This window comes from Elephas maximus, chromosome 6 (genome assembly GCF_024166365.1).
Source record: "Elephas maximus indicus isolate mEleMax1 chromosome 6, mEleMax1 primary haplotype, whole genome shotgun sequence".
In the NCBI taxonomy this organism is placed as follows: domain Eukaryota; kingdom Metazoa; phylum Chordata; class Mammalia; order Proboscidea; family Elephantidae; genus Elephas; species Elephas maximus.
Window position 1 is genome coordinate 131856048 of NC_064824.1, and position 15908 is coordinate 131871955.

General features: G+C 41.5%; 1 protein-coding gene across 1 annotated transcript in view; it reads right to left on the minus strand.

The window, feature by feature from the left end:
- The window catches only part of DNER (delta/notch like EGF repeat containing), a 371552-nt gene that overhangs the window by 33427 nt on the left and 322217 nt on the right, over window positions 1-15908 (minus strand). The window contains exon 10 of the mRNA XM_049888408.1: window positions 2604-2717. Coding sequence (XP_049744365.1) covers window positions 2604-2717 — 114 coding nt within the window. The remainder of the gene's footprint in view (window positions 1-2603; window positions 2718-15908) is intronic.

Consider the following 15908-nt stretch of genomic DNA (forward strand, 5'->3'; position numbering starts at 1 on the left):
AGTGACACTGCAGGACAGAGTGGAACTGCCCCATGGAGTCTCCAAGGAGCACCTGGTGGATTCAAACCGCCGACCTTTTGATTAGCAGCTGTAGTTTTAACCACTACGCCACCAAGGTTTCCAGAGATCTCACATATATGAAAATTAATTGCTTAAGTTAAAAATTAATTAAAAAGTTAAGTTAAAAATTAGTTGTTTAAGTTAAAAATAAACACCCAGAAGTAGTTAATACTTTATCAGCTTCTCTCATGGAACACTAGCTCTCAGGATAGAAAAGGCAGTTTTTCAGGGAAAGGAAAAAAAGGTTCCATAATCAAATATATTTGGGAAAGAGGCAAAGGCAAATAAGACCTGTCAGAGTCTTTAACACACTGACATCCTTCATGAATCTCCATGTGGTGGGTACCGAGTCCCATATTTATTTGTTCACAGAATCCTTTTCCCACGGAGCATCTCATGAGATAAGTGTTCTGTCATCAACAGCATGACTCTCCAACATCCTCAGGAAATATTCTGTGATTCTCTGCAGTCTGAAAAACTACCAGGATTGACTAGAATTTCAAAGATCTGTAAGGTGACATTTGAGCCTACTGTAATGAAAGAGACATATTGCTCCAGGTGATTGGGGATGAGTATCGAAAAGAAACGCATAGGGGTGGACTTAACTTACCGGGCAACAGGGGAGGATGGGAGGTGGGTCCTGGGGGTAGGAGGGCTGGGAGGTAAGAGATAGAGGGAAAGAACCTTGCAAGGAGAGCCTACGATAGTGAATGTAGGGATCAGGCAGAGGGGCCCAGGACAAGGCTGGAGACACTGCATGGGGCATGTGTTTTTCCTGTGGGGTCAGTGCCCACCTCTTCTGTGGGCACCTTCTATGCCAGCCTTTGCCAACATGCAAGCCAGAGTGACCTCGTACCCTGGGATTCCATTTCTGGGAAATCATCCCAAAGAAATAATCAGACAAGTACTCAAATATGTCCATACAAAAAGAGTAATTGCAAACAAACCAACAACAAAAAAAGAGTAGTTGCAAAGTTGTTTATAATAAGGAAAAGTCAGCCAATGGTCATGTGTTTTTCCTGTGGGGTCAGTGCCCACCTCTTCTGTGGGCACCTTCTATGCCAGCCTTTGCCAACATGCAAGCCAGAATGACCCTTATGCTTTGGTTGGTTGAGGAAAGCTCAGAAAACATGGACCTTATCCTACGGTCTTAAATTCAGGACTCCTGGGTTCTGCCCCATGCTTCAGAGGAAAGGTGTGGTGATCTACTTCTAAAAAATCAGCCACTGAGAACCCTGTGGAGTGTCAGGTCATGGGGTTGCCATGAGTCAGAGCCGACTCACTGGCAACTGGTTGTTTAGCTGGGGTTCTGCTGAAAACAAAAGATAAAACATTTTCTACCCCAATGGCTCATAGATCCTTTTGAGAATCTGCTGAAAGTTTTAGCATCTCCTCTTGGCATATACACAGGATACAACCTTTCACATCTATTTTCAGAGATTCACAAACTCCCTGAAGCCCACAAGTGGTGACTTAGAAGCACCCAGGTAGATCTTGCATAGGATGGATTCCCTAGTCAAGAAGTGACTCCCCTCTCTGTGTTCTGGCTGGCCACCAAGGGTACCCTGGTGACTGTAAGAAGGACATTGGCTGAGCCCAGTCCCTACCCTCCCAGCCTGCTTTGCTCTAAGACAGCTCTCACCCTTCCCACTCTCAACTCTCCACACCTACAGCATCTGCCCACTACCTGTCTGCCAGTTTGACGTCCTGTGGTGTCTTGCGTGTTGCTATGATACTGGAAATTATGCCACTGGTATTTCAAATACCAGCAGGGTCACTCATAGTGGACAGGTTTCATCGGAGCTTCCAGACTAAGACACACCAAGAAGAAAGTCCCAGTGACCTACTTCCAAAACTTAGCCACTGAAAAACCATACGGGTCACAACAGAATACGATCTGATACGGCGCTGGAAGGTGAGCTTCTAGGTTCGAAAGCACTCAGAATCCACACTGGCTGCAACAGTGGACTGGAGCATAGGACCAGGCAACATCTGTTCTGTTATGCATCAGGTGGCTGTGAGTCAGTGTCAACTTGATGACAACTAAAAACAACACAGCATCTGTACCTCCACTAACAATATACTCTATACCCGGAGTATCTCCCCCTTCCCACTCCCAACAAGCCTCTTCATTTTTCAAAATCTTATCACTTGTATGTCTTTCAGGAAAATAAATGTGGTAGCTGGATGTAATTTCTATAGAAAACACATTTGATCTTTCCCTTCTTCTTCTGGCTTTCATTAACACATTTTTTCAGGTGTTAACGTAATGGCTCCTTTATCAGGATGCAAAGCTTCAGCTCTGGAAATGTTTGTCCCTGCAAGCCGAAGTACAAAATGCTGACTTCGAAAAAGTCTAACTTAATAAGAACACAGACAATTGTTTTAAAAATGGCTTTTCAGCCAAGCAATACCTCATCGCGTGTTGCAATGGTGTTTGTATTTTACAAGGATTTATGCACAGGGGTTGGTTATTTTTTCTCATGTCTGTGATCCTGGGGATCTTGTGGCAAAGTAGAAAGCTCAGTTCATCAGTCACTTGCCTGCAAACCCTGGTGCGCACACACAGGTGCCATTGAGACCTTCGCCATCACAGGTGCCTCCATTCAGACAACTGACATTTGCGCAGGGATCCTTGTACAGCTCACAGTGTGGTCCTGCAGAGAAACAAACGCAAAAGGCATGACCATTTGAGGAAACTTCAGGTCCTGTGGCCTTTGAAAACAAAGTGTTTGAACAGCCTGAAACGGTGAGGAGAAAGGTGTGTGTGTGCACACGCATGTGTGTGCCCACATGCGCGTGCGTGTGTACCCACACATACGCGTGCACATGCCCACTCCTGACTTTAGATGGTCGTATAGACACACATTATGAGAAAATAGCAAACTCCGCTCTTGCTCATAGGTCCTCCCATCAAGTCTTTTATCTGGACTGCCTCTGACCACACATCCCAAAGCCTGGAAAACAGAAAGTTCAAAGCTTGAAAGATGAACATTATCAGTGACAAATGCTTTCTGAGTCTCAAAAAGAAACAAAAAATAGCCAGACAGACTTAATAAAATGATAAGTCCTCAAGGTGAAGGTTTGGAGGGAGATATTTTAAGGAGTCCCAGCTCTACTTTGGAGAACTGCAGGCAAGACAGAGAACCATTCGATAATTAGCCCTCATCTTCAAAGGCCATATCAGCTTACCGGACGTACCCTATACGAAAGCTGACATGTGCTATGTACATCCTGCGTTCTAGAACCTCTGCTCTGTGCTTTACATCTAGTTTAATCCTTGCAACAATGCTATGAGACAAATACCCTTATTCCCCCATTTTACAGATGAGGAAACTGAGGTAAAGAATTTAAGACTACAAGTCTTATAAGGGAGGGATTTGAACTTGCCAGCAATCCAAATCCAGAGCCTGTATTTGTTAAATTGAGAGTGAGCTCCGACTGGCTATGGCGATACACAAAATTCCATGGTGCTCAGCATCCATTTAACAAAAAAGAGGCATTTTTTTAAAAGTCTACATAGAAAAAAAAAGTCAGTTTCCCATTTATGTTAAAAAAAAAAGGTTTATGTGTATATATGTGCATGTATACACGAAAACCCATGGAAAATAGACCAAATTATTCCTCTTGAAAAAGAGATGAGAAGAAAATGAATTGCTTACACTTTCATAGCTATGTATTTCTATAGTGTTGGAATTTTTTAAATGGGTATAGGGCTTTATGAGTCAGAATCGACACCGACACAACAGCAGTTTGTTTTTTGTTTTTTTTTAATATATATTATCTTATAGGATCCCTGGTGGCCCAGTGGTTAAGTGCCCGGCTGTGAACTGAAAGGTCGGCGGTTCAAACTGATCAGCCGCTTAACGGCAGAAAGATGTGGCAGTCTGCTTCCATCAAGATGACAGCCTCGGAAACCCTGTCAGAGAGCTCTACCCCATCCTTTATGGTCGCTGTGAGTCAGGATCGCCTCGATGGTAGTGGGTTTGGTTTATCTATTATCGTATAATTTTACTAAAAAAATTTTTAAAGATCCAATGCTATTTGAAAGGTAAGCTTCCCGATGGTATCAAAATGGAGTGTCAACATGGATGAATGGACTGATCTCACTCCAGCCCCTGCTCTTTTGGAGAGGAAGATATATTATATTCTGGATAAGAATGTACATAATAATGTGCCACCCCTTCCTGGAGACTTCAAGAAAAATAAGCATAAAGCAAACAGTAACCCAATGGCCATTATTTAACTCTCCTCTACTCGTTACCTAGCTCACACTGTGCAAGGTACTGCCACACCCAAAGGCTCATCATTTAGTCACTGAAATCATTCTTGTGCAATTTTCCTTCATTTCTTTTTTCGATGTCTTAAGACGTACGGATAAAGAAGGAAAAGATGTGGAAGAAGGCAGAAACAGAACATGACCTGTACTTACGTATCTGAGCCAGGTAGGCATCTTAGAATGGGTGTTTTTTCGTTACCTCTGCCCTTTATACCCCACGCATCAGCAAAATTCTGCTCAGCCAGTTTCCGAAGAGCCTTCAGATCTTTGCCTCTCTTTTCGTCCTGCAGCCACCACCCCAACTCCACCGCTTCCCCGGAGTCGTGGGGGATACAGCCCACGTCAGCCAGGTACTACCTGGCCTCTCTGTCTTTTTGACTTTCATCATCCTTAACAAATCCAGGACACATGGTAATATAAAAGTCCAAACTAATTTAACAACCAACTGGTAATTCTTCCACACCTGGTGGCAATCTGCTCCCAAAAGATTACAGGGGAAAAAATCCTATGAGGCAGTTCTACTCTGTCACATGGGGTCGCCATGAGTTGGAATCAAATCGACAGCACGCAACAACAACAACAACAGTTACTTTTATGTGTCAACTTGGCTAGGCTATGGTGGCCAGTTGTTTGGGCAAACACTAGTGTAAACGTTTCTATGAAGGTATTCCATACATGTGATTAACATCTATAGTCATTTGACCCAAAGCAAAGGGTATTACCCTTGATAACGTTTAAGTTGACCTCACCCAGTCAGCTGTAGGCTTTAGAGTAAAAACTGAGGTTTCTGGGAGAAGAAAGAATTCTGCTTCAAGTCTTAAAGTAGAAATTCTGCCTGAGTTTCCAGCCTGCTGGCCTGCTCTACAGATTTCAGACTTGTCAGACCCCAGAATCACTTGAGACAATTTCCTTAAAATCAATAATCAATTAATCACTCTCTTTCCATATATTTATATATATATGCACATATATACACACACACACATATGCATATATGTGTGTACACGGATTTAAAAAAAAAAAAACCTGAACACATTGCTGTCAAGTCTATTTTGACTCACATCAACCCTATAGGACAGAGTAGAACTGCCCCATAGAGTTTCCAAGGAGTGCCTGGCAGATTCAAACTGCCAACCCTTTGGTTAGCAGTCATAGCACTTAACCACTACGCCACCAGCGTTTCCCACACGGATATATGTATCATGAATATATATATATGTATATGTGTGTACGTGTATACACATAAGCATACACACACACACACACACACACACACACACACACACATATAGGTTCTGTTTCTCTGGAGAGCCCCAACTGATACAGGTCTCCTCTCCCAGAAGTCTCTATTTTCCTGATTTCCAAGTAAAATGAGCTCAAAAGAATGAGTAAAATGCAGACGCGCCTCTTCTGCTTCAAAGTGTTTATCTGCAAAGCAAGCGCTGGCATATTTACAAGTTCCCACGGGGCTGATCAATGGGAACTATGCAACAACAACAAAAAAGCTTCTAACTGTAATGGGAAATACAACCATGGCCAATGTTCAAAGATGTCTGAAAGTCAAAAAAATGATTTCCATTGGACATAAAGTAACTCGAGGATAATTTTTACTGGGTTTATAGGAATATATTAGCCAAACTCCCCTGGATAATAAAATACAACTAATATATTACCACATTTTCCAAATAAGGCTAAAAAGCAAATTCCAGGCTAAATATTTAAGCCCCTTAGCCTTAAAGAGTCACTATGAGTTGGAATCAACTGGACGTTAGTAGGTTAACCTTAAAATCTTCAGTAAGATAGATTTGATGAAAACACCCAAGATAATAAATAACTTCAATCTATTAAAGGGTTCTTGTCAATGATATTATCCTTTGTTATCCCTATTTTTCAAAAGATAAGACATTCAGTTACTTGAGTATCCCTTGAGAGTTTCCTGGCAGCACAAAGATTGGACAAAAGCTAATCTTCAGAGAAACACAATTACGTGACCCAAGATGGTCTTAAAAGTCCCCAGTGAGCACTTCAACTACTCACATTTCTACACTCTAAGCCCTGCTAATCCCTATAAAACAATATTTGTCATACTTCTCAGCTTGTCTATTAGAACTGAATAGCTATGAGCCAGAAAACTTCAACACAGAGGAGGCAAAGAGCTGATGTGCTAAGGTCTCTTCCACTCAAACCTTCCTTTGCAGGGGCCAGGGCCCCACCTTCCTAGACCCCTCCCCATTCCTCAGAGGTTCCAGGCACTTATCCAATGTTGAGTCTTGGGCATTCTGTGTCCTCTGACGGGAACATCTTCCTTCACCCTCTCCCCCAACCTAGTCTTTACCTGGCACATTATAACTCATCTATGAAGTCCCAGCTTAAGTGTTGTTTCTCTGGAAAGCTGAACTTAACTCTCCCCAGACATAACTGGCTTCTTTTGCCATTGTACATGAAGAGCATACTGGGATTCCCATTATTCTAGAGTTCACTGTGTTAAATTCTAACTGATCTGTTCTCTTGTCTGATTCCACTATGAATCTCTGAGGTCCTTTAGAAGCAAAGGCCATATCTTGACGTGTGGAAGAAATTACAAATATAAGACTACAGTCTTGTCCCTTCAGGAGGGACAACAGCCAGTGTACTTTGGCTGACATACAAGTGGGATTGCCAGAGGAGTAAGACGCCATTCCAAATCTGCCTGAAAAACACGCTATTTTGTCAGGGAAACTAGGTCTACACTTCAGACTAAGTCTGTGCTGTGACACTGGCATCACCCATTGGCAAAAGGCGTAGCACGCACTATTACGAAACTTATGTTTAGTCTCAAGCAAAAATAAACTGCAATTCAGTCAAAACTAATAAAAATTCATACTTTTCATATTAAGGGATGGATAGGCAATGTTTCTGAAAAGATTTCTATTCCAGCAGGGCTCTTTACAGAAGTTAATTTTAGAGTTAAAGTCAGGAAAAATTCAGAGGAGCATGCTAATTATAAATCTTTGTTGTCATCACAATTTAGACATAATTAATATTCTGAGAACTGAAAATCATCATTTTAGCTCCAGGAAAAATAAGCCAGGTAAAGAAAAATTAACTTGAAATATTCTTTGTGCATAATGTTTGCTTTGAAATCTCATATTATCTGATTCAAACTCACTCCCTCCATGGGAACTTCAGGTATATCAACCTTCACCGAGCTCAAGCTTTTCTAAGTCATAACAGAAAGTGCAATTGATATCTCAACCTCAGCCTCATGGTTCCATACGAACTGATCTCGGTCCTTTGCTTGAGTAACGGCCTGAAGAATGGAGGAATCTAACTTAGCCGTATTTTATCCATTGTAGAACTTGAGAGGGGCACGCAGAACACCCAGAAATTCTTGTCCACTGCTTAAGCAAAATCTAGAAAAGGAAATAATTTCAGTCCATACAGACAGATCTTTCATCTTTTAAATTAGAAAATTCTGTAGTCTTTGGAAATAAAAAATTAGACACAATGTGATCACATCTATAAAGTAGTGACGTCATTTCTGAGAATGTATGCCAAAGAAATAATCCAGAAAGTAGGAAAATTATATTAATAAAGTGGTTCATTCCAGAATTTTTTATAGTAGGATCACATCAGATCCATCAACAAAGGAATGGATAAATATTCCCTCACGGGAACATTACAGAGCCGCTTAAAATAGAATGGATAAGACTTCTAGAAATAAATCAAACATAATTATAATTATAACATTATAGTACAACATCATAATATAATGTGAAGTATGAGAAAACAATACAAAATTGTAGGCATACTGAATTGTAATTAAAACAGGATATTAAAAAAAGATGGAAACAATACACATTATTATTGCGGTTGTGTTCTGCTGTAAAGCTATGCTCAACTTTGAAATTTCTCTTTCCTAAATTTTCGCTACTGTTGCTATGTTACTTTCATAATTAAAAATCAAAGTGTTTTCTTTCCAACTTTGTCATCAAAATTTCCAAGGTTTTTGTTGCTGCTGCTGCTGTTGTTGTTGTTAAATTTATTCTGCTGAGAAAAAAGAAAATCAACACACTGAGACTTTACTTTGACTTTTTGACAATATAAGGTTAAAAATACTACCCCAAAGTCTTAAAAGCTCCATCATAAACTAGCTTTGAACTAGTTTCGAAAGAAATATTAGCATTTCAATATGTCTGAAGGGAGGTTGCTCTGAGTTCCTGCCTGTGTTTTGCTTTCCAACAATTTCATGATGCCCAGTAGAAACTTACATAGTAGGAAAATGCGCAAGGTGATTTCCTTTATTTAATTAGACTGCTGAGCGATAGTTTTCATTCAACCGAAGATAGCTATCGAGTACTTGCTTTGCGCAAGCCACCATAGTAAATTGTGGGAATTTTAAAACAAGTCTATAGAGTTACCGAAACCCAGGTGGCAGAGTGGTTAAGAGCCATGGCTGCATGATCAGCAGTTCAAATCTCCCAGGTGCTCCTTGGAAACTCTATGGGGCAGTTCTACTCTGTCCTATAGGGTTGCTACGAGTCGGAATTGACTCGACGGTAACTATTTTGGTTTTTGGTTTTATGTAGTTACTGCCTTTTAGGAGATTATGATTCAGTGTAGGGGAGAGGAAAGTCTGAAGCCAGAAAGAACTGAATATAAGACTGAGCATATTTATCACAGGAAATATAAAGAAACTGCTGGGAGTGTTCAAGGAAGGGGAATTTACATCTGGTTGGGCACCAACATGTCAGTGAATACAGCCAGAGCATTGGATGAGGGAAAGGAGACAAGAATGAAAAGCTGGGGACCCAAGAGACAGAAAGGGCCATATAAACCAGAGGCTCCATCAGCCTGAGACCAGAAGACCTAGATAGTGCCCAGCTACCATCAATGACTGCCCTGGCAGGGGACACAACAGACAGTCCTTGATGGAGCAGGAGAAAAGTGGGGTACAGAACTCAAATTTCAGTAAAAAGATCAGACCTAATGGTTTGGCTGAGACTGGAGGGACCCCAGAAGACACGGCCCCTGGACTCTCTGTTAGCCCAAAACTAAAACCATTCCCAAAGCCAACTCTTCAGACAAAGATTAGACTGGACCATAAGACATAAAATGATACTGGTGAGGAGTGTGCTTCTTATCTCAAGTAGACGCATAAGGCTAAGTGGGCAGCTCCTGTCTGGAGGTGAGATGACAAGGCAGAGGGAGGCAGGAGCTCGTTGAACGGACACAAGAAATATAGGGTGGAGAGGAGGAGTGTGCTGTCATGTTACAGGGAGAGCAACTAGAGTCACATAATAATGTATCAGTTTTTGTATGAGAAATTCACCTGAATTGTAAACTTTCACTTAAAGTACAATTAAAAGAAAAGAAAAGCTGGGGAAAGACAGCATTCATGGTGACCAAGGATGAGAATTCAGATGGGGAAGGAGAGCGGCCTCAGGAGGAGCATTAATGGAGCTCTGGAAGCCAAAGCAGAAGAGTTTCAAGAAGGACCCAGTGAGTGGCGAACACAGGTAAAAGGGCAGGAAAGTTGAGTCAGAAGCAGAATGGGAAGAATTTGCAGATTTCACTTCAAAAACGTTCAATTAGGTCACTGCAGAAGTCACTTTTAGTGGAATAGTATGGACAGGAGCCAAAACGAAGAGCAAATAAAGAATAAATATTGAGGAAGTAGAACACTATATGTGCCAACTTTCAGGAAGCTTGGTTGAAAAAGAAAGAAGGAAGAAAGAGTAGAGGTGGATGCAAAGTCAAAGAAGGGTTTTTTACCTTTACATGCAACTTAATGAGGTCAGAACGTTTATGTTTTCTGTTTAGCTGCCCAATTTTCCAAGCACCATTTACTAAACAAGAATTCCTTTCCCATTCATAGCATTCCTCTTAAACAATAAAACATTATTATTATTGACAATAGTCTCTGGGCCATTATTTAGTTCTAGTTATCTACCTACTCTTGCATCCCTAATATACTACTGTCATAATAATTGTCCCATGATAGTAAGTTTTACCATCTGGCAGGAGAAGTTCTCCCTCGCTGAGTTTCTTTTTCCTTAGCTATACTTGCCTGATTTCCTCCTGTACTCATTCTTTTTAGAGGCATATTCATTCATTTAAGTTTATGTTTTAAACATAAAACAGCAAAAATCATCACTTAAGAAATTCATATGGAAAATGAGAAATTAAATACACAGCACTCCCCCCAACATGCCACCCAACAAAGTTCGAATCCCAGAAGTAAGTACGAGTTAGAAATGGGTGCCCAACTACATGACACCTTCCCAAGTTTATGCAGCAAACTCTATGTAAATATATTTGGTGGGAGGGGGAAGGGGGGAGGGGGACACTTCCAAAGAGAGAGAGAACATTCATCCTTCAAGAAAAGAAACACTAGGATCTTTTGACTTCTCTCCTCCCCTCTCTCACTCTATCTCTGAGTTGGAAAGCTTGGGAGAATTAATTCAACAAGCAAGATTAACCCCTTCTGCCTCTCTTTTAATTACTTTCCATTGGGATGAGATCTTTAAAGCATTTGTATGCTTTCCTATCCCTTCCACCCTCCACCTCTCCAACGCATGGGTTTTGTTAAAATAATATGAAACTTTAATTCCATATTTTTAAAGTTGTTCCTTAAAAGCAAGTGCAGCAGTATACGTAGGATGATCTTTCCCACCCAATGAGTCACACCCTTGTGTAATCCTTCGATTGTGTCTAACCAATAGAAAATGGCAAAGGTACAGAAATTTCTCAGATGCAATTAAGGTCCCTAATCAGTTGACTTCATGTCAATCAAAAAGGGGATTATTTTAGGTGGGTCTGACCTAATCAGGTGAGCCCTCTAAGAGGGTCCAGGCCTTCATTGAAGCTAAAGATTTGAAGAAGCAGAGGCCATCTCTCCTCTTTGCTGACTGTGAAGAAGCAAACACCCATTAATTCCATAGCCTCAAGGGGAGGAATTCTGTCAACAAACAAACTCAGAAAGCTTAGAGTAGATCCTTCCCTAATCAAGCCTGCAGATGAGAACACAGCCCAGCCAACACCTTGATTTCAGTCTTATGAGACCCGCACAGGCAAGCCACTTAGGCGGTGCTTGAACTTCTCACCTACAGAAATTGTGAGATAATAAATATTGTTGTTGTAAGCCACTAAGTTTGTGTTAATTTGTTACACATTAATAGATAACTAACATAGTAAATACGCCCACTTCTTTTAAGAGATTTTTCTTCACCAGTAAATTACCAATCACAATAACATTAACATCATCCATTTAGGTTTAACTTTGCATTTAAAAGTCTGCTCAACACCCTTCATCCTGATCCCCATCTCCCCCTGTCTGGATAGCAGCTTTGTTCTCAGCTCCTGCTTGAAGGAAGTGGAGGAAGTACTTCTTAAAATAATTTTCTTAGAGACGGTACATATGGTGACATGTTTTCTGCATCCTTGAAGGTACAGAAATTTCTTCTTTTTACCCTCAAATATAAACGATCCCTTAAATCACAGTTCTTTTTGCTTAAAAGGCTAAAGCACTATTCCACTATTGTTTAGCATCCATATGTGTTTTCAGTTGCCTCATATGCATGTGAAAGCTGGACAATGAAGAAGAAAGACTTAAGAAGAACTGACGCATTTGAATTACGGTGTTGGTAAAGAATATCGAATATACCATGGACTGCCAAAAGAACAAAAAAACCTGTCTTGGAAGAAGTACAGCCAGAATGTTCCTTAGAAGCAAGGATGGTGAGACTTCATCTCACGTACTTTGGACATGTTATCAGGAGGAATCAGTCCCTGGAGAAGGACCCCATGCTTGGTAAAGCAGAGGGTCAGCAGAAAAAAGGAAGACCCTCAACGAGATGATTGACAAAGTGGCTGCAACCATGGGCTCAAGCATAACAACGATTGTGAGGATGATGCAGGACTGGGCAGTGTTTCATTCTGTTGTACATAGGGTCGCTATGAGTTGGAACTGACTCGATGGCACCTAACAACAACAACAACATAGTACAGGAACAGAACAATGCCAGTTTGAGTCTCTTTCTCTCCGTGAAGGACGTTGGAAATGCTCTCTATTCTTGGATTTGGAAATCTCAAGTTGTGTATCATCTCCTTCATTAGTACTCTGACATTCCCTAAGCCCATACCATTTGAAAACTTAAGTCTTTCTTCAGCTCTCAAACTTCTCTTGGTAATTAGTTGGTTCTTGCTTTATTTCCATGTGGTCCTTCTTCTTCTTCTGGAGCACCATCCTTCAGACAGGAACTGGTCACGTACTCCATTCTCCACATTTCCTATCTTTTCATATTCTTACTTCTATCATGAAATAGTTTCCCCTTTTGATTTCCCAGATCCAAATTCAATTTTGTGTAGTATACCATTATGTTTTTCCATACCCTCTCTTGAATTTTTAGAGTTGTTGGTTATTGCTGTAATTTTTTTTATCTCCTAAATTTTATTTTCCCTCTTGGAGTTGCTGGTATGAGCTCCCTGTACCGGCCAGGTGGGAGGGTGATGGTCTCAGGCAGAGGCAGAGAATACTAGAGATCCTTCTCCAGCGCTGCACAGTTCTGCCGACTGGGCTTTGTTTACTAAGGCACGGAATAGAGGCCTCCGTGTTTGGGATTCTCAGGTTTTCCAGGTATGAGCAAGAGGGTCCATCCTCTCCCAGCCACACACAAAAGACCAGTTCAACTCAACTGTGTAATTCCCTTCAATGCAGCCAGTATTCATGAGATCAATAGACACCTCTATCTCACAGGATCACACGCAGCACTCACAGCATATACTTCCTAGCCAGAAACTGAGGTGTCCTTTGGGCTCAGCTGGACTTTGATTCCTCAGTTCTTCCCTGAACATCCATCCTCTATCCTTGTTGTAAGCAAAGGTTCATGGCACCTATACCCTTTTCTTGAGAACCCAAAGCCTCAGATGTGTTTGAGATGCCCTCCAGAGTCATCAACCTTCTTGAATCACCCAGTAGAGATCAGGAGGGATCAGGGATCTTGAATGTAGACTTGAGCTTCCATCTCCCTAGAACCTTCATTTTCTTAGAATAAGAGATACATGAGCATATTTCCAGGGTGGTGGAAAGAAGGAAGAAGAGAGAGTAAGTGGTGGAAGACAGGCAGAGATAAAGGTAAGTGCTGGAGAAATACATCAAAAAGATAAAAAAAAAAAAAGTTGCTGTCCAGATTCTGACTCTTGGTGACCGCATGTATGTCAGAGTACATCTGTACACCGTAGGGTTACCAATGGCTGCTTTTTTTGGAATTAGATCACCAAGACTTTCTTCTAAGGCTCCTCTAGGTAGACTGGAACCTCCAACCTTTCAGTTACCAGCTAAGCTCATTAACCATTTGCGCCACCCAGGACTCTATCAGAAAGATAAAAGGAGTGGAGTTTAGAGCATGCATGGAAGGATTAACTTTACCAAGATGAGGAGAATATCATCAGGTAATATGGAAGAGAGTAAGGTTTTAGTGGTTGTGCCTGCAGATAAGCTTGTAGGGCAGGGGTCTCAAACTGTGGTTTATGGGCCAACATATTACCATCACCTGAGAAAGTACCAGAAATTCAAACTCTTGGGCCTCACCCCAGACCTACTGAATCAGGAACTCTAGCATGGGGCCCAGCCATCTATAACTCAACAAGCCTACCAGCAGATTCTGATGAACTCTCAAGTTTGAGAACCATTTTTATAGGGTACGGGAAATTAGGTTAATTTGAATATGTTCACAAATGTTAAACTCTCTTTTTTCTCATGAAATTGGGGGTGAAGTCAGGTATAGTCTAAAGGTGAGTGGTTCAGCATAAGGCTTGGGAAAGGTGGCAAAATTTTGGAAAATCCATTGACAGAAAGGGAAGAAGGAAGCAACGAAGGCTAGGACCATGGTCTACAAATTTGTGAAGACAAGAGTAGGTCATCACATGTCATTGTATTCTTTATTTCTTAGCCATGATAGGGTGAGCAAAGGTTCAAAGGCAGAAAAGTAAGTGACATATTTAGAATATGCCCCATTAATGATTTTTTTTCATTTATAAATACAAAATTTACTTCATAAAATTATATCACAAACTAAACAATTTTGGAAGTTTTGATGTTTGAGCACAGTCATCAGTACACCCACTTCTCATTTATCAACATGGTTAGGCTCCAAAAACCAGGTTGCTATGCAAAAATCAGCGCCGTGCAAAAATGGAGAATGACCACATCAGATCACAAAATATTTTGTGGGACATATATGTCCCTCTTGACCCAAGAAGCAGAAAATGTAGGTGGGTGCTATATGTCCCACTGGTCCTGAAAGAGCAATTGCCAGACAAGCATGACTAAGGGGCAAAACAGTTGGATAGTAGATTTTTTTTTACTGTTGTCATACAGGTGAAATGTTGGATATTGAGACAGTTGGTAAGTAAGGTGTAGGTGTACTAATTCTGTCATTGAAGAATCTCAAAATCTCTGTAAAAATCACTTTCTTATTTCTACCCAGAGAAAATGAAGGGCAGCCAGTTTAAGAGATTTAGTCAGGCTCAACAGGAAGCTACTGGCACAATTCGGATGCATGACCTAGGTCTCCTGGGTCATTGCTCCTATGTGGTTCTTTCCAGAATTCAGCTGCCCCCCTTTTTCTCAATGCTCTGACAGACCTAGAACTGGAAAGCCATGTGGATGAAGCCAGCACATATGTCCTTCTAGAAGTTGGGTGAATCTGGCTCTAAATGGGAATCACACTCAGAAAGAAGTATCAGATCTGCTGACCATAAAGCAAAGACTTGGCCCGAGCTCAGCCCTTCACTCCAGGGGCCTGAGCAAATTCATCAGTATGGCTGACAAACCCTTGAGGCTCGCCAACAAATCCCCAAATAAAGGTGGGTCCATTCGGAGAGAAGTTAATGGTGATTGCAACACAAGGTCACCAGGCAAATGGACGTGTCTGGAGAAAGGATGGTATCAGCACAGCAAGCAGTGATGGGAGCCAGAGGTGAAGTGAAATGGCTATAAACAGAGCCTACAAAAGCATTACAAAAATCTAAACCCAGCCCCGAAGTTACGGCTTAGCGATAATGTGCTTGACAGCTGATAAACAGGCTAGCCTGGCACAGGGCAGTCTGAGGGCATCTGGGCTTAAAGTAAGGTCACACCATCCACAAATCATGGTAGAGTCTAATGGAGAGACAAAGTGAAAGGGCTCTGGGGACCATACTGGCAGGGTCCATGAGGGATAGCATTACCATCCACCTCATGAGGATGTTGCAAGGATGAAGTGAGTCAATGCATCTAAGGACTTAGTGCAGGACTGGTACATTATAAACACTCCTTCAACACTGGCTGCTTTTCCAGAGTGACACTGATACATGTCCACTCAAATGAACTAACATTTCCCTCCCAACTGACTCACTCAATGCGGATTAATTCATTTGCCAGCACATGAGCACAGCACCTGTGTCCTCCCCCGACAGAAAGCACAGCATCATATCTGTGCATCACAAGCACCACAGAGCAGCATGCTTTCCTCTCCCACGATTTTCATAGCCACGCCCTCTGACCAGTGTTGAGCAGCCCACTTACTATCATATTTTACTGTCAGCT